We start from the raw sequence: 21,770 nt of genomic DNA, 5'->3' as shown, positions 1-21,770 counted from the left end.
ATTCAATGATTAATTTACTTCAGTAATTCAAATCAATGATTTAAATCAGTTCAAACAGTTCACTTCAATTAATCAGTTCAAAACGCAATAATCTATTTGTGTGAATGAATTTGATGATTCACATCAATGAACTGACTCAAAAATTATTATTATTTTGCCTCAGTGATCAAAGTTAATGATCCAATCAGTGCAAATGAATTTAATCCACTTCAGTAGATCAATAAAAATGTTGTATTGTTTGCATCAATGATACAGGTCAACTATTTCAATAAATTTAAATGATCCACAACCTACTTCAATAAACTGATTGAAATTTCAATGACTTGTTCGCAAAAATGATAAAATAAATGATCTAAATTAGTTTAAGCTGACCACATCAAGGAACTGCTTCAAAACTCAAAAATTAATTTATTATATATTCTGAATGTACCTGGCAAAAATGCCTTTTTTGTTGAAATGGCAGGTCCTGGTTAAAAACTAAATAAACAAATCAACTCATTTCAGATCAAATACATAGCCAGCCTATTCCCACTCACTATATTTGTGTGAATGTGTACAATACTCTACATTTGGCCTAGGGCCCTTTCCATTTTTGCCTACTGTACTGCACAATGTTTTCAAGTACGATTAAAACACATTTGATGCAACAGCAGATCTGAGTTTACTCAAGGTCAAGCATTCTCTGTGTGTTTCTTCTGTTCAAATCTCACCTCTCAGAGGGAAGACAACTTGACCCGAGCCCTCACTTGGAACAATCAGCCTACAGATGAATATGGCACTCGGGGCTCCATGCCAAGACAGAAAAAACAACAACGACTGTAAAGTTGCCAGAAACATAAGCATGGCAGGCAAAAAAAATTAATGCGTTTTAAATATCATTTAGGAGATGGCAGATGAGATTGCAGTGTAATGGAAGTTGGGTAACATATCAGCGTTTATCTGATGGCTTACGGCCTGTAACTGTTTTCAGGAGACTGTACATGACAAGGACACGGAATGCCGGTAGGAGTGCCTCAGGGTTCGCTACTGGGTAGCACAAGTGTGATTACAGGTTGGCGTGTGAATCAGGGTTAATATTTCAACCATGTAATGAAGACTTTGCTCGAAAGATTGCTTAAACCTGATGTTTAACAGCTGATAGGACCGGGGAATTCCAGCTAATCTGATGAACGCATCATTCTGTGGTTCACTGATATTGAATCACTGACTCTTCACAATTTTATGACTGCATGTTGTGTGCTATAACTTTACGACCATAATTCTTTGTGGATTATTCAGAGAGATCGAAACTGTGAGCGGTGGATTCCTTTTAAAGCCCAGACATCCAGCGCTTTGAAGACTGATACTCTACCCCGGGTAAGCATCAAAACCAGTTGGCCACGTCTGAGACGGCATGACAACATTTGTTCCCTCTCCAGTTGCTTGAGAACACATAAAAGAAGCAGGGCGCATTTAAACACACAACTTCCTGTCTGCCCATAATTACTCGGGAGCTCCTGTGAATGTCATTCGTCCCCTGAGGATGCCACTTCAACACGGCTGACATTTCTCCTTTCAATTAAAATCCCTCTTTTATGCCACATATAAAGATTTGGGTGCGGCAGACTAAACGCCGCCAATCATCGCTGAGAACACGATGAGATTTTCTATCCAGAATGCATTAAAAACCACACATTAGCAGTTTGTACCATGCATGCCAAGCAAACATGTTTCATGTCAAGGTCACTGGAATAAAACGCAGCTAAAATGCCACTAAACATGAGTGGAACAGCTGGTTTATTTTTATAAATAAATTGCATGGTGCAACAGCGCTTAAAAAGTGTCTGTGTTGACTCATTTCTTGCGGTCGAGGAACATGGAAACCATGCAAAGTTAACATTCTGGTATTTCCAACCAAGGACCAGGAGCATGAGAAAATGATTATTGAGACAATAATTATTATCACTGAGCTAAACGTAGGGGAAGAAAACAAAAAATCAAGTCTGAAAATGAGCTGTGATGCCACAAGCTTTCAAAGTGATATACAGCCAGAGGAACACAGGGCTGCAATAATCCTTAGCATAGCAGCAGAAGTGCCCACACCAGGGACCTTCGCCAGACAGCTTGTCTTACATCAGCAAAGCACAGGCCAACCCGAAATATGAGCGTAAGGAACGGTTTCTCTAGTGAAGGCTCTAATGCCAAGCCAAAATCCTTTTTTCAGTTAGCTACAACAATAGGTGTAAGAACAGTTCACAGATTATGACAGGATCTGTTTGGCCAGCGACCAGACAATGCTAACATTATACTATTAAGGCTTTTATTGTTGCACAGCCCTCAAATATCTGAGAACAGTGTGAACAAAGCCTCAGGAACATAACATTTATTCAGCTTGGTTTCTGATAACTGTACAAATGTTGTTAGTCAGCAAAATTCAGATCGGGTGGGGGTGGGGGGTTGGTAAATTGGATTAATTATTTTAATCTACTCATAAACATACTTTTGACATCTTTTATACAATTATTTTTATGAAAGCTTTTGTTTACAGAACTAGCTTCACATTTGCTTTCATGTTTGTCACTTCATGCATATGCAAAATGTTTAAGCACATTAAATGCAAATTAGCATGTTAAGTTATGAATTTAACAGCAATTTACACAAAATCAGATTTTTTAGTAGTTTTGGAACTTGGGATTTCACATGTAAACACAATGCTTCACATGGCTGACATGGTTTTATAAATAAAATGTGATTACCTTGATAAATTTTGTGTTTTATATCTCAAAAGTATATAAAATCTTAAAAACATAATAAATGCACATTACGTTCAATACATAAAATTCACATTCCTTTACACAAAATCACATGTGATTTTTCTGTAGTTTCTGAACATTTTACATGCGAGTCCAAAGTTTCACATGATAGCCTCAAATAATCTGAAAACTATTTTAAGTGTCAAAATGTGATAAAAGTTCATTTCACGATTTTTCCACAAGGTTATAAACTTGTTAAACATTTAGCTAAATGTATGCATGTCTTAATGCATATGTAAAATCTGAGAGATCAGATTAATATGATCACATGCAAGTATTATTGAAAACACATACACTGTTGAGCAAACACATCAAATTCCTTCACTTCCTTTCCATGATTATATCCTAGAGATGATAGCACATTATATAGCATTTCCTTAGCTAGAATTTCAAGGTCAGGCCTTGGATAATTACGCCTCTTGGAGGACTCGTCTGTCTGGGGAGCTTGCTGTTCTGCTTTACACCCTGTCTGCTCTGGGATTAGCCCTGGGGCAAGGAGCTCTTTAAGATGCTGATCAAGCCTCTCGTCAAATTGGCCTGAAAGCTTCTTCATCAGCAGGTAAAGCATTTAAGAATGAGGTGGGAAATCAAAGAACACCAAATTTATATGAAAGTCTGGGCCTGAGACAATCTTTAATATCATCTACATCATTTATATCAATGCCTGCCAAACTGATCTGGTCACAAATGAGCAAAATTTTGTATTCTGCGGACTTGGTATTCTGTAGAAGCCCAATTATACCGGGCAGAGTTACAAATAGCAGGGGGAGGGCTGCAAAAGACCCCATAATTGAGGGAAATCACATACCCACAATGCAACAGGGCTGAGGGGGATCAAAGGTAGCCTGTGTATGTGTGAAGGTGAACATAACGGAAGGGGGAGGAGGGTCTATGTTTTCAAATCTACTAATTAGTGGACCATCTTTTTTGCTTGCTAATTTAATTCCCTTCTCTTAAGTCTTTTGATTGTTCTCTCCCCACCAGACCGACACCTCCAAAAGAGAGCGTTAGCATTTCAAAAGTGTATCCAAGCTTTCCCAAATAGAATGGCCACTAGGAAGCTGATCCTCTCCGAAAAGAGAATGAGGTGGAAACGGAGGGGGTTTCAGAGAAGGAATGGTCTTCAATGCCATCTTTCAGGTTTCAGAAACACTGGGTTTTGAGTTGTAAAATGACCCATACAAGCCTACAGCTCATTCAACCCAACAAAGGCTGAGTTGGGATAACTTGAGTCCAAAGCGAGTACTGCTGAGCACTGCAAAACATGCCAAAATCCTGATGTGTCTCTTTGTAAAACATAAATCCATAAATCATAGTCTTTATAGTAATGCATGCTCATGCATTTACTTTTCGTCCCAAGAAATAGGTCTAAAATCTCTGCTTTCGTGTTTCATTTTTAAAATGAATGGTTTATCCAAAAAACCTTCCATCGAATAGTTATTTTTAAAAAAATCAAGAGTAAAAATCAATTCTGCTCCACTGTAAAGAACATTTTGTCGAATGGAAAGTTTAAATGGATATTAAAGGTTCTATATGGAACCTAGATGCCAATAAAGAACCTTTATTTTCAAGAATGTAGAGAAGATGTGTGATGGAAGTGTGGCAGAAAAGAAGCTCTTTGCTGTTTATGTTTTTTGACAGAGCTCAGTCTGCTTTTTTACTTTTACTTTTTAGGAAGCTATTGTAGACCTCGAGTCCTCCATGGAAAGCCCCTCCCCTTCCTCTGGGCCTTACAATTACCCCGTTGAGATGACACAATGCATGAACCCCGTGTCAGTCCCCACTGGGCTTTTCTGCATGTCAGTTTGCTTTATCTGCCAAAGGCAACGCACTGGCTGGCAACAAAAAGGCAAGTCTTAAAAACAGTCAAAATAAGTTGGGGGGGAGGGGGTGGGGTCTGGGACATTCAAAACAGTGACAGCATTGGGATAGCATAAGAAAAGCTGAAAAAAATGTGTAAAGTTGGGCAATAATGCGCTTCAGTGGTTTTGGAACATTTGGATTGTAAATCCAATGTTTTACATGTGTTTGCATGGTTTTACATGCAAAGTTCACTTGATCACCATGATGAATTTCACATTCATATTAATTTAAACAAAACCACATGCAATTTGTTTTTGGTTTCAGAAAATTTGACATCTAAATCCAATGTTTCACAAGTGATGTAAATTTCAAGCCCTCAAATGGTCTGACCATTTTTAAGTGTCAAAATATAAAAATCTTTAAACATATTTAATGAATATTAAATTCACGACATGAAATCCACATTAATCTGCTCAAAATCACATTAGAAAAGCTTTAAAAAATAGTGCAATGTTGTGCAATAATGCTCTGAATTTTATTTGCATTACAGATAAACAAACATTGAGGCAAGATGACACAGATTTTTTTTGTCAAATCACAACCGTATGTTCCAGCTCTGCTCATTTTCATTTTGAATAGATAGTGATCTAAGCCAAGAGCCATCCTAAACACTCCTTTTCCCTATAATCATGGTCTAAAAAGCCTCCCAGAACCATTGAGCCATCACTTTCCAACCTTTAAACGTCATTCCAGCGTCTCTGACAATCTTGCAGCTCATTCCCAGACAGTCCAACGCAGCGAGCACCACACCGCATCGCTCTTTACCCCTCATCACCGCGCTGGCCCTGTGACAGCCCAAGGGGTACGCTTGCATTCCTCGAGGGTTTAAAATACCACAAGAGTTCTGAGAGATATAGACAAACAGACGCGGTCACAGAAAGGACGTCCCAGGGGCTTCGAATCAAATCAGTATGGGGCATCAAGTCCCTGTGAAGAGTTTATCATCGGTCACGCTGCTTCACTAAGTATCGATGTCGTATTCATCTGCTAATTAATCCAATTAAACAGCTCTCACATGCTCATTAAACGTTTAGTGAGGCTGCAAGAATGGTTTTAATAACGGCATGGAGAATGAACAAAATAAACAAAAGGTATGGAACCCTATCTTGCCATTACGCCTGAGTCTGTACAGATTTGTAAACCCACCATTTGGCTTGGCTCTAATCTGAAGCACCATGTCGTTTAATTCCACCTAATTAGGCTTAGGCAGACGTTAATTGGGATTTAGGTGAACGTGGCGCACACAGCTCAGTGGGCGCTGTCATTTTTCACAGGTGTGTGAGGATCAGGGTTACTAATCCCTTGGCCCGTTCTCAAAGACTACATCCTGGTGGGAAATCGCAGCAACTACTGGTGTTTTTTGTCAAAGCTGGCTTTTTTCCCAATATCGTTATTAGTATAGCTGTAGCTGCTGATGATATTCTTATTACCGTTATTATTGCAAGCGCGACCATGCACGGATTTCATCATCTTGACATCATTTCATTAGGCCACATGTGAGTCGTCAAAGCCAGCGTGTAGGTCCTGAGCGGAGAGAGAAGGAGCGCCGGAGACAGATACATCGCTCACCTGCGAGAGCAGAGGCCATTAATTGGCCTCTGGTGCCTGCTGTGCCCCGTCAGACACTGACTATTTATTATCTGCACTTAGGAGACCATCCATCCCAACTTCCACTGTGCCGCACTGCAGGGGTTAACGTGATGGATTGCATTCTCAAGACATTCCTTCGTGCTTTCTTTTTGTTTCTTATTCTCGCTCTCGCTGCCTTATACACATATATATGGACACACTCACTCTGAGGATCCGTACGGATGCAAATACTCTGTGCATCCATTGAGAGCCGCCCATCATGCAAACATGTACATCTTGTTCCGTTGACAGTCTCTGCTACCTGGCTCAACCTGTTTGATTGACAATGAAATGCAAGTGAAACGATAATGAATGGTATGCCTCAACGATTTTACAAAAAATACCAAACATATGATAGGACGTATTCAATGATTCAATATAACTGACTAATTATTTTACTATTATTTAGCATGAAGCTTATTTGATCTTTACTGTCACACCAAAAGACCATATAAAGCTATTTAAAAAAATGTGTAAATTTTAATGGTGGTGGTGCACATTAAAAATACACATACATTTTTTTTATGTGTGTATATATACACACACAAACATTAATATTTTTATAATAATTTTCAAATATTTGTATATTATAGAATATTTTATATTTAATATATATATATATATATATATATATATATATATATATATATATATATATATATATATATATATATATATACATATATATATATATACACGTATGTAAGTTCATATACATATATATATATTGTTAAAAAACATTATAGATTTTATTTTTTCGTTAGAAGATACATTCAACAAAGGTAAACTATATGTAAAAATATGGGAAAATGAGCGATTTTTAAAATGTTAAATTATGATTATCAAAAGTAAATATACTGCCGTTATTGGATATAGAGCTTGGCGATATGACGATATAAATCGGATGGACGAAATTAAAAGTCTATCGATTCATATTGTGCCCTATAGTTTATTTTGTGTGTGCGTATATATATATATATATATATATTTATATATATATATATATATATATATATATATATATATATATATATACAGTATATGGATATAATGTACACAGTGAAGACTAATTCATTTACACAATGTATTTCTTATTTATTGTAGTTTCTGTCCTATTGCTTGTAATTAGTTTCTTGTTCTTATTTCATCACTGACTGTTTCATTTATTTATTTATTTTATTAGTTTGATATTGACATTGGTGACAAGGATTATGACAATTCTATGGTATCAAATCTTAATATCATAAAAAACCTTATTAAAAGAAAAACAATTACTATATCAAGATATATATTGTTATCGAGATATAAAATTTCTCATATTGTGATAAAATTTTGGTCATATCACCCACCCCTAATTGGATATTGTGCAAGTTTTCACTGAAATATTCATGCATGATGTATTGGTAACATGTATTGGTCCTAAACACAGGTCTCTATTCACAGCCTTAAAATCTCTATTCGCTGTATTGCCGCAGTTTTATCAATTACAGATTACATCTTTGGGTTAAGTGCTGATGATTTTCAGAGGTCATGGAAGAGCTGGTGAATTATTGACAGATGACATTTGAGCCTCTATTAGGGACAGTTTGATGTACAGTAATAAAACGGGCTCCTGCAGTGAAACATGAATCAGGGCCACATGACGGATGTGCTCTGTCTTATCTATTATCTCCCAGCCTCATAACAGCCATGAGCTAATCAGCAAGTCCTCACTGTACAACAGACAAGGATTAGAACAACACCATCATTCATTGTCACAAGCAGAAAACACTGCTCAGTAGCCAGAAATCAACACCAACTCCTCATATGTCAACACTCTTGGGCAAAAACATCCGTTTCCTCACTCAATCTACAGTTGGGATTGTCGCCATGTCCTTCAACGGCACTTGAAATCTTCCAGCTGACTGTAAAGCTCGGTGGTTAAGACTCAAATTGCTGACTATGCCAAAAACAGAAGCAGTCCTTGACAAGGTTTTCTTCAGATCTAATGATACCACATACTTTTACAATGCCTAGCATGATTACAGAACTCTCTCAGAGAAGATGAGCCCTACCATGAAGTTCGAACCACAACCCTTGACCTTTCTCCCTACAGGTGCTTGTTAAAGCACTACACTGTTTCCTCAATGAGCAGATGCCTCTCAGCAGTGGTGCGGCCCACAGCTAATTCTCAGAGCAGCTCCATAGCAATTCAGTACAAGCAAGGCACATGGGAAAGGGGTCCATGCTTGTCCCCGAATTAATTTCCTTCATCCCACAATCCTCCTCTCTGTTTCAGCTCGCTGATAGACATGATTTAAGCTGTTTATTCTTGATTACATTAATCAAGCAATCACTTCATCTGTAATCACTAGACGTGAAAAGTCTGTAATTTGTTGCCTTATGTTTTATTTATTCATTTGCAGTTGTAAATCCATCTAGTTACTCTCATGCTCTCTCTCAGTCCCTGTATGCAGAATTGCACAACATAAATCGCAGAAAGTTAGTCCCATGACCATTTTTAAGCTTAAGTGTGTCACTTATGGACCAAACACAAAATAAAAAAATTTCAAATAGGTTTTGTTTGGCATAAGGTGAGCAAACAAATAGTCACACCCCCAAGCTCATGCCATTGGTTGAGCCAATGATGAATTGTGGGGATGCTCAAACAAACTGCATTTATGAATGAATGAATGAATGAATGAATGAAACCTGAAACCTGTATGAGTTTCTTTCTTCTGTTGAGCACATGAGATATTTTGAAGAATGTTACCAAACAATAGCTGGTATCCATTGAATTCCACAGTATGGGGGGAAAATACCATGTAAGTCAATGGCTACCAGCAACTGTTTGGTTAATAACATTCTTCAAAATATCTTCTTGTGTTCAACATAAGGAACAACAGAAAGGTAAGTAAATTATATAAAAAAAAATTCAATTTAGGGTCAACTATCCCTTTAATGCTGCCATTATGTATACAATTCTTTACCAAGAAACAGCTTACTTTTACACTGAAAAAGAATTGGTGTATAACCATGAAATTGCTAGTAAATTTCACAAATCATTACAAAGAATCGACAAAGACTGAACTAAACATGACATTTTTGAGTAGGAAGACTGAAATAGTAGTTTCTTGTAAAACATACTCCAATAATCGTTTATTTACAACTTTGAAATTTTTTTTTACAGTCTAGTTGTCTCTGAATATAAGCTGAATGAAGAGAAAGTATTTGAAAAGTACTTTTAAAAAAATTACACACTTGAGTTTAAAATGATATTCTTCCAGGTTTTAACTTGAACACAATTACTTCAGGCTCAGGGATAATCACAAAGCAAACTAAAGCAATAAAATAAAGCAATCAACGTTTTAAGTCATAACAGGCTCATAAACCAGACTGTCTCTTTAAATCATCATGTTAAAGCAGCATTGCAAACAGACCCATTCACAGTCAATGGGACCTGATTCACAGGGAAGTTTCCTTAAAGAAGCAGAGCGCAGTGAGCACCAGGTCTATACTGACATGCTCAAAACCCCAAATAAATAAAGGGAATCCAGTTTAATGTGTGACAGTGTCACTAGGTTTGCAGATAAAGAGGTTCAGAGTTTGTTTTAGTCAGTTATTTGTGAAGAAAGAGGATCAGGGGCAACGTCAGCTGGGATTATGCAGGTCTATTACATTCGGCTTAAGGTTTCTGTCACAATCTCTGCTCAGAGCAGTTTCACTCGGGCCTGCCAGAGGCTGGAAACTGAAGGAGGGACAGTGATCTCAATATGGGATAGCCTAAACACAGCTGTGGCATGGTTTAAAACAAGCTACCGGAAACAAATATCAGAGCATACAAATATAGAAAATGATGACATGAATGATTAATCATTAATGAAATTCAAAGATTGACAATGAGAATGGTGAATGTAAAAACATATATATAATAGGATAAAAGGAATGGAGGAATAATAAAATGATATAAACTTCAAGTGCCAAAGTGAACACTGCCCAAATGCTAGTTTAAAGCAACAAATTATTTTCTTATTCACGAGAACAAGACAAACAGTTTTACCATTACCACAAAACACATTAGGAAGCAAGGAATCTACCATGTAGGCTACCTCAAAGGTGGTGCTTCAAAATACTTTTTAACACCTTTAAACCACTAAGCACCAAGAATACATTAAAATACATTTCTACAGGGTTCCACACTTCCTAACCAAAGATTTACATGACTTTTCCAGCCAATAACCAAGGGAACGCTGTTTTTAACTCATGCTGACTGAAGTAAAAATTACATTAGCTTTGATTTAGCATATAATCACTGGAGGAACACTGACAGGAGAGCATCATCAGGAAAGATTAAACCTACCCATCGTCCACTTGTCCTATGCAAAAATTTTAAAAAGTAGTGAAAAATTGGCTAGAGGTTCCTCAAAGACAGATTTTAAATACCATGGCAAATAAAAGTTACGCCTCAAGCACGGTCAGGATACTTAGTCTAATGCTCTCATATGCTTCACTTAAGTCTGTGGAAACATCGTGATCTTAGAGCAAAGTAAACGTTATGATTCTTAAGCAAGCATGCCAAGATGCCATGCCTTTCAGTTACATTAACAGAGCATGATAAATGTGAGGATACAGTTTACAAAAACAACTTCCTGAAATCTTCGTCAAATAGGTAAGGAGCATTTGTAAATGATACAGTTAAGACACACAACACAGAATCACATTAACAGGTACGGAAATAGGCTATATTAGCAACTTTTCAACACAGCATCGAAAGACTCGGAAATGTCAAGCGGTCACACCATTTCACTGAAACCACAACTAAAGGTGTTTTTTTAAAGAAACTGTGCTCAAAGTCCTGGTTCTAAATATACGTACCTGTGCAAACGTGTATAACTGCGATAAAAAGCACGAATCCAATAACTCTCCCCGTCATCGTTCAAATATTCGCTTTTAGAGCTGTGTAATCCGCAAAAATAACAATAAATCAGATTTTTGTGTGTTTTTGATCCTTCATAATATCCAAATGCAATATGTTTCGGTTTTCCAGAATAATTTAGTTTTTTTTAAAAGGTCTCCAATAACCTGATAGTAATCCAGTTTATTTGTATTCAAACACGCACTCCATGAGTCCCAAATGAATGAAAAGCTCAAAATCAATCGAAGTTTAAATAAGCCTTGCAATGTTTTGAAATGACCTCCAGAAAATAATAATTCTGCAAGCGCAGAGTTGGTCACTTTGTATCCGCTGACCGCATCCCAAAAGATCCCATAGAAAGCCAGTGAAAAGAAACGAACTCGAACTCTTTTCTAAAGTTTTAAAGGTAATAAGGTCCCCAGCCTAGAAAAGCGACCAGTGTCACATTGTTCAGAAACAACGAGAATAAGTCATTTCGAACTCAGAAACTTCAGTTTCCACTGGAACAGCAGAAGCTGATGCTGAACAATGTGCTGACTGAAGTCCATTGGATATAGATCACTTCCACTTTTCCATTGCTTTGTAAATTCAAATGTAAATCCAAAATCTCCCCTCTTTTGTTTTTTCCTCTTCTTTCAGTTTTTCCCCTCAGTGTTTTAATATTAGGATCTATGCATTAAGGTCCCCCGTCACATCGGGCTGAGGGGATTTGAAACAACGGTACTTCATTCAAACGGCATGAATAGTAAACGGCATGGTATGTTCCAGGCTCCCCCTCCGAGGACTGAAGAATGGATAGTTCCTAGGGAGAATTTACTTCAGTGTTGCCAGCTCCGCTTACAAGTGACTTAAAGCTGATTAAATTTTTCACAAAGTCTTTTAATTAAATTATTAATAAAAACGAGTGCACTTCGTATTTCTCAAATATGTAAAACAATTAGTAGAATATATATATATATATATATATATATATATATATATATATATATATATATATATATATATATGGCTCCTTGCTTTTTCGTCTTATTTCCAGATTAATTCCATATATTAGCCATATGAGCAATTGTAATTATTTTTGTAAAAGGATATACATTATTAAAAATACATTTTATTTAAAGGTTTAGCTCAACATGATATAGACTCGACGTGTATTTTATGCAAGTTTGAATGAAATTAATTAAATCGTGTATTTACACTGTTACAGGTTTCCAGTGAAATCTGGCAACAATTATTAACCTCTTCGGCGCGGCATCGCCTATGAAAGAAACGGTTTCCTCAAGGCAAGAGTATGTATGATCAAACTTTAATTGCTTTAAACTTTAAAAGGCATTCACCGCGTTTGTGAAACTGAATAATTTGCTCTTAATTATTTTAAAAGGCGACGCGTTTATGTGGATTTACGGAGAAGTTCATATGCATATATTTTGGAAAAATTGATTTAAATTGGTTCGTAGGTGTGTTTGTCTTTATCTACAAAATTGCATTTGTTAAACTCATATGCCTCTATTAAGGCTGTGGTTTATACATTTTTCTGTTTTACCTAAGAAAAAATCTTATTAAAGCAGTGGCTTAACAGGGATGTGCGAGTCTCCGCATTCAGCTGCCAGACGCGCCATCTGTAACTCAAGAGCGCCCTCTGCTGTCTCCACTACACGGCAGACAATTTCAAAGAGATTTTTAGAATCTGAAAGTATACAGTTATAGGAACATAAAAAAGATGTAATTTTGTGAATTTACAATTTCATACCTTAAATCTAAAAGTCCATTCTAATTATAATGAATGTCCATTTGCATATATGTTCCTAAACCTTCTTTTGTAGGTTTCCATCCCTGTTTTCCTTCACTGGCCCTCTTAAAATCAACACAAAGCTGTTGCACACACATGCATTTCTCATCAAAATTCACCTCGGCTCCAGTGAATTAACAAAATTACATGTAAACAAATAATCCACTACAACCAATATACTAACAGACAAAATGCAATTTTGAGTAAAATGCACAACCTCTTGCAAAAAATCAATATACTCGAGCAAAGAGCAAAGCCAAATGCTAAAATTTCCCCTGAGCTTTTAACTTTTTCTTAATATAAAAGACAGTTAAAAGCAGTGTAGTAGTACCAGTGAAAATTTTGGATATATATCTTATTCTGAGTAGTTTCCACATTATAGAAAAATTATTAAAACTATAAAATAAGAACACAAATGCCATGGGAATTATGCAGTGAACAAAAAAAATAACAACATTTATTTTAGATTCTTCACCACAAATACACTCTCTGTTCCAAGTTATCCATTTAAAAATGCATTAAAGTCTATTGATTCAAAGGTTTTAACTTCACAAACAAAGATATTAACATTTGAACATCTGAAACAAATTCAGTGCAGTGTCTAATCTTTCCACTGGTAGTATGCCAAATAAAAACCCCACATTAACCCAAAAACACTATGCAGGCATAGCCCTAAACTACAAAACAACAGTTCCTGACCTTCACCAGTCCTCATATACTAGTGGCTATGGCAGTTTTATGTTGAGGAGACAAAGGAGTGCATCCAACATCTGAGCCAAATATCCATCCTTCACCTGTCCTTTGAGAACACAGAACGACAGCCAAACTACGATATTCCTGTTCCTCTACAACAAAACTCCAGTGTAGCGTTTCCAAAATCCTCAAAAAAATAAAAAAAATAAATAAAGAAAAACAGCTAATTGATTTAACACATTGTTTCTTTGAGTGCTAAACCCTCATCAAGAGCTCAACATTTCTGAGCAGCATGAAACAGTTTGTACAGCGACTTTGAATCAGCATACAAACTCATAAAACTCCAGGCATGATTCAATTCTAATCTAACCCTCATGTCAGACACATGAATTTATTGTGAACTTACTCTGGAAGACCTGGAAGCATTTATGCGCCTTGCTGTTGTGATGACGAGGACTCGTGGGGCCGTGATGGGCTCCTAGCGAGCTTCCTCGTAGACGCTTACACCAAAGGTTTGATGGGTTCCTGAGGCTTGCATGACGAGGGACTCCTGCAGTTCTTCCATGTTGGATGCCCATCATGACAAACATCACAACAACCAGAGTGATGGCCTCCATGGTGGAAGCTTTCTGAATTTATTAGATTATCTTCAAGTTTGCTAAATAATGCTGCTAAATGAATGTACTTCAACACATTAACTTTTCTCCATCAGATGACCTTCTGGAATCCAAGGGTTATCCAAAAAAACAAAACAATCCATTACGTATTATAACTCCAAACACACTTTAAATACCAGTTTTTGATCCCAGTCTTCCCAAAACCAAATGAAACCTCCTCATTCCCTGTCATGGATGCTTTATTTCTTATCTCACAACTTTTTTAATGAGCCAGGCGCAAACAGAGACACTATAGACACTACTATATGGCAGCGAGGGCCACTCCCCTTTTTTGGATTTCAATATCTTACACATAATAACCTTTATCCTGTTTGCTCTGTAATTCTCCGTTTGATATTCAAAGCAAGTTTTGGTGGATGTTCTCTCTATTCTTGTGATGCTTCTGTGTGGGTAAGAAAAAAAGGGGTCCCTTTCGGATTCCATGCTGGGGTGTCTCTTACAACGTGGAGGGACCCCCCTCATCAACCCTGGGACGTATCAGTATGGGGGCGAGGGATTGACACGCGCAGCGAGAGAGAGAGAAACACATTCCCTTTCCCCCTGACTAAGACTATTTTACGCCTCCTTTTCAAGCAGCATCACCTAACAAAACAGCACAGGCTAAAACAAAAACATTCTCCAAGAACAATACCCCCCATAGAGAAGAAAAGCCCGCTTTCCAAACATGAAAGAGGAAAATGTCACATTTTTATCTCATCGGGGGGTAGCAGTGCATCTTGGGATTTCATTCAGGAAAGCTTGGGCAAGATTCGAGGGGAGTTTTGCAGATTTGTTTGTTAACACTGTATTAACCAGCTGAATCCTTTTAAAAGAACTAATTTAGTTAATTTATAGTGCGAGGAAGACCGTAGTAAATTGTCTGTTGGCTGTTAGTGCTGCCCTATTCGAATATTATCCTCTACCATTCCTTACCAAAACGTTCAGATGTTGTGCTTGGGAACGAAACTTACAGACTTCATTTAAAATTCAATATACAATGCTGATACTTCCTTTCCACTCCAGGTGCTGAAAACAGATAAGATGCTCAAAAGAACAGAATTCAGTTTCTTTCCTAATTTTCTATTCTAAACCATTATGAAATGACTGTGGTCGAAGTCTTTAGAGAAAATGTTTTTCTAATCCCATAAAAAGCTCTTACAGTGAGTTATTTTTCATTATAAAAGAGGGGACAAAGGAAGAAAAAAAAAAAAGATAATATCGTGGATCATCCAAAAAAGTCGTCAGGAAGATACAAATCATCTGCAGTGTCACCGTATTAACCCAGCTATAAGGAAAGACAGCAAATCATCTGAGTGAAGTACAGGAATGCAGATCACACAGCTGCCTGTCTGCCATGATGCATACAGAGCAGCTCCATACGGGCACTGACAAATCTGTTCAGACCTCAGATGAGGAGTGAATCCTGTGAGGACGTCGCTGAGCTTCTACCCTTAGACCTCTGACACAAGGCCACACTGGCTGGGAAACACTGTGGGGCACTAAGTGCTCCCCTGTCATTCCCTGAGATTCCTCCAAGCAGAAAACTTCTTTGACTTGTCAGCCTGGCTAAGAAACAACCAAGCTTGGTTCAGGCGATCTTTCAGGACATCTTCAGCACAAGTGTTTTCACTGGGAAAGAATGCCTTGCAGAGGGGGGGCCATCTGGGCTGCAACCAGATCAAAAACATCAACCGAAAAAAGTATTAACAACAAGAAAATGCTTTTAATCAATGCTGAAATATTTTAAAGGACAAAAAAAGTTACAGAAAGGTGAGGCACAACAGAGCTACACATTTCTCGGGCAAACAATGAAATGCAAAAAAAAACATCAGATAGTAACTCGCCCAAAGAATGAAGGACTACAATTGCACAAAAACAGCATAAAAGGACATTCTCTTCATTGATTGCAAATCCTGTGTTGTGCGCTCAGACATGGGGGTGGATGGGCTGGGGGGCGAGCTTAACAAATCTGTTTCTGTTTTGCCATTCAGAGGCCCTCCATGTAGAACTCTGCCACAACTAACATGGAAAAAAAAAATGACGGCAAAATGAGGGAAGTGCAAAAGAACGCAAGAGCTTTGCATTACGCCGCTAATGGGAGACACAAAAGCTTGGCTAGCGGGTAAACAGGCGGTTGCATGCGTGGGCTGAATCCCCTTTAGCACCCAGTAAATTTTCTAGAGACAGTGACTAGCAATTGACTGGGAGAGACTGAGGCATGAGAGTGGAGAAGATCACAATTAAAAATGCACAACAATATGAATCTGTGTCTCACCTGTGTATTGGTGAAACAACTAAATTGAACTGGTTATGTGGTTTAACGTATGCTGACATTGAGCCACCACATCTAATTTGCACAATGCCATGCATGAGTGCAACAGGAGTAACAGGCCGGAAGGATCCAGATACATTAACACAGAAACAATGGTGTCTCAGATGACTATGGGACTTTTTTTTAGCTTGTCCCAATCTCTGACTACCCTCATCAGAAAGAAGCATGTCCCGCTGCTCTCCCCATTTCATTTATATAGACTGGCAAGAACAAGGTGCATTGTGTTTTCATGCTTAATTGGCTTAATTGGTTTACTGGTTGGAGAAGCTTAAATGAAAGGAGAAGCTGTCTAAGAGAAACTGAGCCAAGTAGTGCCTTTGTCTTTGGCTTCCATGTGCCCTCCCCACCTTCACAACAGGGGATTCGACCAATCGGTGCCTCGCAAGCTGTTGGACAAGACCCTCACCAGCAGTCCTGCTGAATTATTAACACAGCCCCGCAGAGCAGGAGCTGGAACAAACCAGGGGAACTTTATACTACACTTCAGCAAGGACAACTGGATATTCCTCAATCAAAGCTTATGTATCCCAAGTAATGATTAAAACATGACTATGCAGAAAGAACAAGTGGCACTTTTGCCGATTGTTCCCATATTACCCTTGATACAAACACAGGGTCTTGCAGCACCAACAAAAAAGTGGAATTAACTGCCAATCTTTGGGACAAAAGGAAGAATGTCATCACACTTCAACACATCAGAGTTGTGCATCTATAATTTGGTTGGCCTTTGCAAAGGTGTGTTGCTCGACAGTTGCCTCCACCCATTTTCCAGCTTACAAAAACCCTAGAAACCAAGATGCCGCATTTAATTCAGCACCAGAAAATCTGAATCTCAAATGGAGTCTGAAATTTTCATTCTAACAGAGTGGAGCTAGTATAGCTTTTGGCTGGTTACAATGACGCAACTGGACAAACTGAACAAAATTAAATCAAACTGAAATGCAGGGTTTTCAATATATTAATATTGAAAACCCTGCATTTCAGTTTGATTTAATTTATCTGGAATGCACACGGCGCTTCGTTCTGATTTACGGAGAAACTGACATATTCTTGAGCGTTTACTTTCCAAATCACATTGACGTACAAAAACATCTCCTACTGTGTGTGTGAATTAATATATTTCTCTGAAGCGGATTTATCTGCACCACAAACGGGTGGATTTACAACATGTTTGACATGGTCTAACACCTGGAACTCACATGTGAGATAGACCTCTGCAGTAATGACCAAAAAAGTTACTTTTCACCTCACACTCCTTCCCACATGCTCCAATGTTCAACCTCCCAAACTTCTTACATTCCTTCTCTCATGTCCTCTGCATTTGAAAGCATGTCCTTCCACCGACAGAAACACCGCAAGGGTTCTTTCTGTCTCCCTGCTGCCGTCAGCTGCCAAAACATGCAGGTTGCAGCGATGAGCACTATAAATATGATGTACAGCTTATGCAGTGCCACTGACCTCACAACACATGCCGAAGGAGTGCGGGGGAGCAGGTGCCATGCAGATTTATGACACTCAGCGAGAACTTTCACCCTCCATGTACTCTCATGCCCCAGCGAGCAGAGAGTCCAGCTTGTGATGACTAAACAAATTCACTCCTCCATGACAAAACCACATGTGAGAGAAATTCAGTGTAAATGTAAAATGTGCAATTGTTTGGATGCACTTTCATAACTTTGCCTCTGGCAACTGGCACAGCTGAAAATTCTCCAGCCACCCTCTAGTTTGGGAAGTTTTGGAGAGTTTTAAAGTACTCTTGTTGAGTTATTCAAGGATTTTTGGGGGGTGATTTTCTGCCCTATTCAAGTAAACTGATAGAGGTTACCATTTATGTGGAAATTGCATTTTAAATATAGCATTGCTACCAATTGGCTAGTCGGATGTGCGTCAGAATTTTTCTAAGCTACATGTCAGCATTTCTAAATATGCTGGTTTGGAACCAGCAAGAGTATTTGTTTTTTTTTATCTGCTAGTCATGTGCAAACTCATTTGACAGTCATGAGGGGACCATATGGACCTCCAGACTCAACACCAAAGGGGGGTCGTTGAACATTCTTTTCCCTCAAGCTTAAAAATTACTACTTATTTGGAATTTTGAAAGCCATTTAATTTTGTGCACCAAATAGCGCTTAGCTAGCATTTGGCAACAAAGAGACAATTTTGTATTCCTTCACCCATACTAATCTCAGCTGCAATAATAAACAAATTTAAATTCTTTATCCCATGCCAAACAGACGTGTTGCAGAATAATGAGAACCTCAACACCAACAGCTTCTTATCTCCAACAAGTCCGCTCCTTTCATTCTCCACAGCACTCCAGCCACTCTCGACAGAATTAGCCTGGTTCAGCATTGAGAGTTTAGTCTGATGGCCCTATTTCCTGGGAGATGGGGTGAGTAAAGTTCCAGGATTTGTGATGAAAAGATATTGGAAAATGAATATAAGAAGAGCCCACATCCTCTCCTCTTGTGACGAAAACCCTCTGGTTGACTGTGGTGGAGGCAATTACATCTCAAGTGGGATCGGACCTAAAGGAAGGACCCGCATTTGCCATGTTTTCCACCCTTGGGAGAAGCAAACAATTTGTGGGGAATATGCTTTGTGGATAAGCTCCATTGTAAGAGTGCTTGTGTTCCACGAAGGGTGGAAAAATTTAACCCTAAACATGTGGGAGATTTGCATTTGCATGCCCTTGAGGCAGAAGCCATGGCCCTAATAATACAAGGCATTAGGAAGGCGGTCATACTAATGATTGTGGGGCCTTCAAAGTCAGGACTCTAAGGCCTGGGCAGAACCCCATTATGAGGTTGCACAGGAGACGGGACTAATTCAGTCTCAGACTGCCACGCCCAGAAAACCAGGTGCATTTGGAAGCATCACAGACAACTATTACGCAGCATGATAATATGTGCAGTATTGTTGCATCAAGAAGAAGACTACATATCACAAACAGATTAAATATTTTATCATACCACCCAATACATTGATTTTCATTATATTTCAAAGATTCAGTCTTCAATAAGAGGTACGGAAAGCTTTTATGGCATACACATGAAATGCCAAAGATGTCTGGATAAACATTTTCCTACAGTCTCTGTTTCAAAAAGTAGGAATAAACATGCTCTCACGAGAGATTTGTTTTGCTTTCACAAACAGTTATACAAAATGAATCCAACATGATGCATCTTTGATGCTCATTTTTGAAGCTAAGGGTTGAGACAAAAATACATGGCCATTCTTTGCACAAAAGTAGTCTACAAAGATTACAGCTCTGTTGGAAAGCCTATTCAGCTGCCTTGTTTCATACTACTTACATAGGCAACTTTCTATGACAACATACTAGCTTAAATGGAACATCCTAAGTGACTTATCTGGAACGCTCTACATACACAGAAATGTGATGCACAATTGATTTTAAAACAGGAGAAAAAAGAGAAGGGGTACAGTGCTTTAACATATATAATATATATAACATATACAATATATAGATATATAGCAGATATACTATTATTGGTCCAGTATTGAACATTACATATGTAATCAACCTTTTCCAAACGAAACATAAAGTTTAGGGTTAGTGATTTTTTTTTTTACACCAAATAACAATATCCGAATGATTTCTAAATGATAATGTGACACTGAAAACTGGAGTAACGGCTGCTGAAAATCCATATTATTAAAATAGAAAGCCATTTTTGAACTGTAATAATATTCCACAATATCATTAAAAAGACTTAATGAGAACGTAAAAGGCTTTTTAAAATCCTACCAACCCCAAACAGTAGTGTACGAGGGAAGACAGGTTCTAAAACAGAGCGAGTTATTTCTATAAAGAGCTCTGTAAATGTTTATAAATGTTTTAAACATAACTGAATACACATATAAAAAGAGTCTGTTGTGTCTTCTGACAATACATAACATTACAAACCTCTAGCTCTGTAACTGTATTATGAGTTGGGGAAGACTAAGTCAGTGGAAAAATGTCCACAGCAATACTCGAACTGTACCTTTTTTCTACCACAGTCAGGCAGGCAGTATCTCTGTCCTTGTGAAATTGTGAAACAAAGTGCTCTCTTGAGGCTGTAGTGTCATTCTCTAGGCTCTATACCAGCTATTCTCATCTTCCACTGGATCACCCACGAAGCCAAAGCCGCCTTTCAGAATGTTAGCAAGCTTTCTCCAGACATAACAGCACACACACTGCAGGAGATTCTCTGCTCTGGCCCCGAGGGCCCTAGAAGGTGAACTCTATTTCCACTTAAGCAAAAAGGGTCAGGGATCTCCTCTCGCAGATTGACTCATCTCATCTGAGTGCATTTAATCTGGAAATTGAGGTTCTGGCTGACTCTACACCTTTGTGTCATAAGCATCAGAACGTTCCAGGCATATCTCCCGAAAATAACATAGAAAGGGTGTCCAATTTCCACAGCTTGACTTAAGTAACATTTGTAAAGAATATAAACAGATTATAAATGGGAAAATGTCGCTCAATACAGATGCACTGACGGACTTAAGGTGAAGGTTGTGCAAAGTTCTTGAAAATCCAAGCGGAATAAGAGACTCTACAGAAGAAACTGCAATGATTGGATCAGAAACGGGTCATATCTACCTAAAAACGTCATGTTATCACCAGGCAGCCCCTCATTTATCTTTCAAAAATGTCAAAAGTTCATGGAAGTATCCTTCAACAGAGTAAATATGTTATAAAGTAATACATAAATTATATAAAGTAAATAAGATATTTGAGAGAAGCTCTTCGATGGTAAATACAAAGCAGTATTTTTAGGTAAGAAATAAGAAGCAGTACCTGTATAGCCCAGAGTGTTGTCGTCATCGTGTTCTGCAGTGGGGGCCTCTGTGGCCCTATTGCTAGTCCCCTCCTGAGTCCCCGTGTCTGTTGGAAGTAACACAGACTCTAAGTCCTCAAGCAAAGAATATTGGGCCAACGGCAACATGGTAGCGCCCCAGTATCCCTGATACCAACAGATGAGGAGTACTAGGCTCTGTAGACAGCAACTTTTAAAAGGTCTGCAATTGCAACCTCCAAACTGCATTATTATGTCAAGAAAGCACTTCAATCTTCAAGCTCCAAGGTGTTAATCAATTGTTAGCCATTAATCCA

The 21,770-nt window shown here is 38.1% G+C and overlaps 1 protein-coding gene across 4 annotated transcripts in view; it reads right to left on the bottom strand.

The window, feature by feature from the left end:
* The window catches only part of LOC132123464 (roundabout homolog 1-like), a 235,841-nt gene that overhangs the window by 129,800 nt on the left and 84,271 nt on the right, over positions 1-21,770 (bottom strand). For 2 of the 4 annotated variants that reach the window (XM_059534081.1, XM_059534082.1), the window contains exon 3: positions 21,456-21,542. The exons of 1 other annotated variant lie outside the window; for it this stretch is intronic. In XM_059534081.1, the coding sequence (XP_059390064.1) occupies positions 21,456-21,542 (87 nt within the window). Of the gene's footprint in view, positions 1-11,138; positions 11,915-21,455; positions 21,543-21,770 lie in introns of those variants that run through there. One more of the 4 variants, XM_059534083.1, reaches the window with a different exon arrangement.

Source organism: Carassius carassius, chromosome 41 (genome assembly GCF_963082965.1).
Source record: "Carassius carassius chromosome 41, fCarCar2.1, whole genome shotgun sequence".
NCBI lineage: Eukaryota > Metazoa > Chordata > Actinopteri > Cypriniformes > Cyprinidae > Carassius > Carassius carassius.
This window is presented reverse-complemented; position numbering and strand designations above follow the sequence as displayed.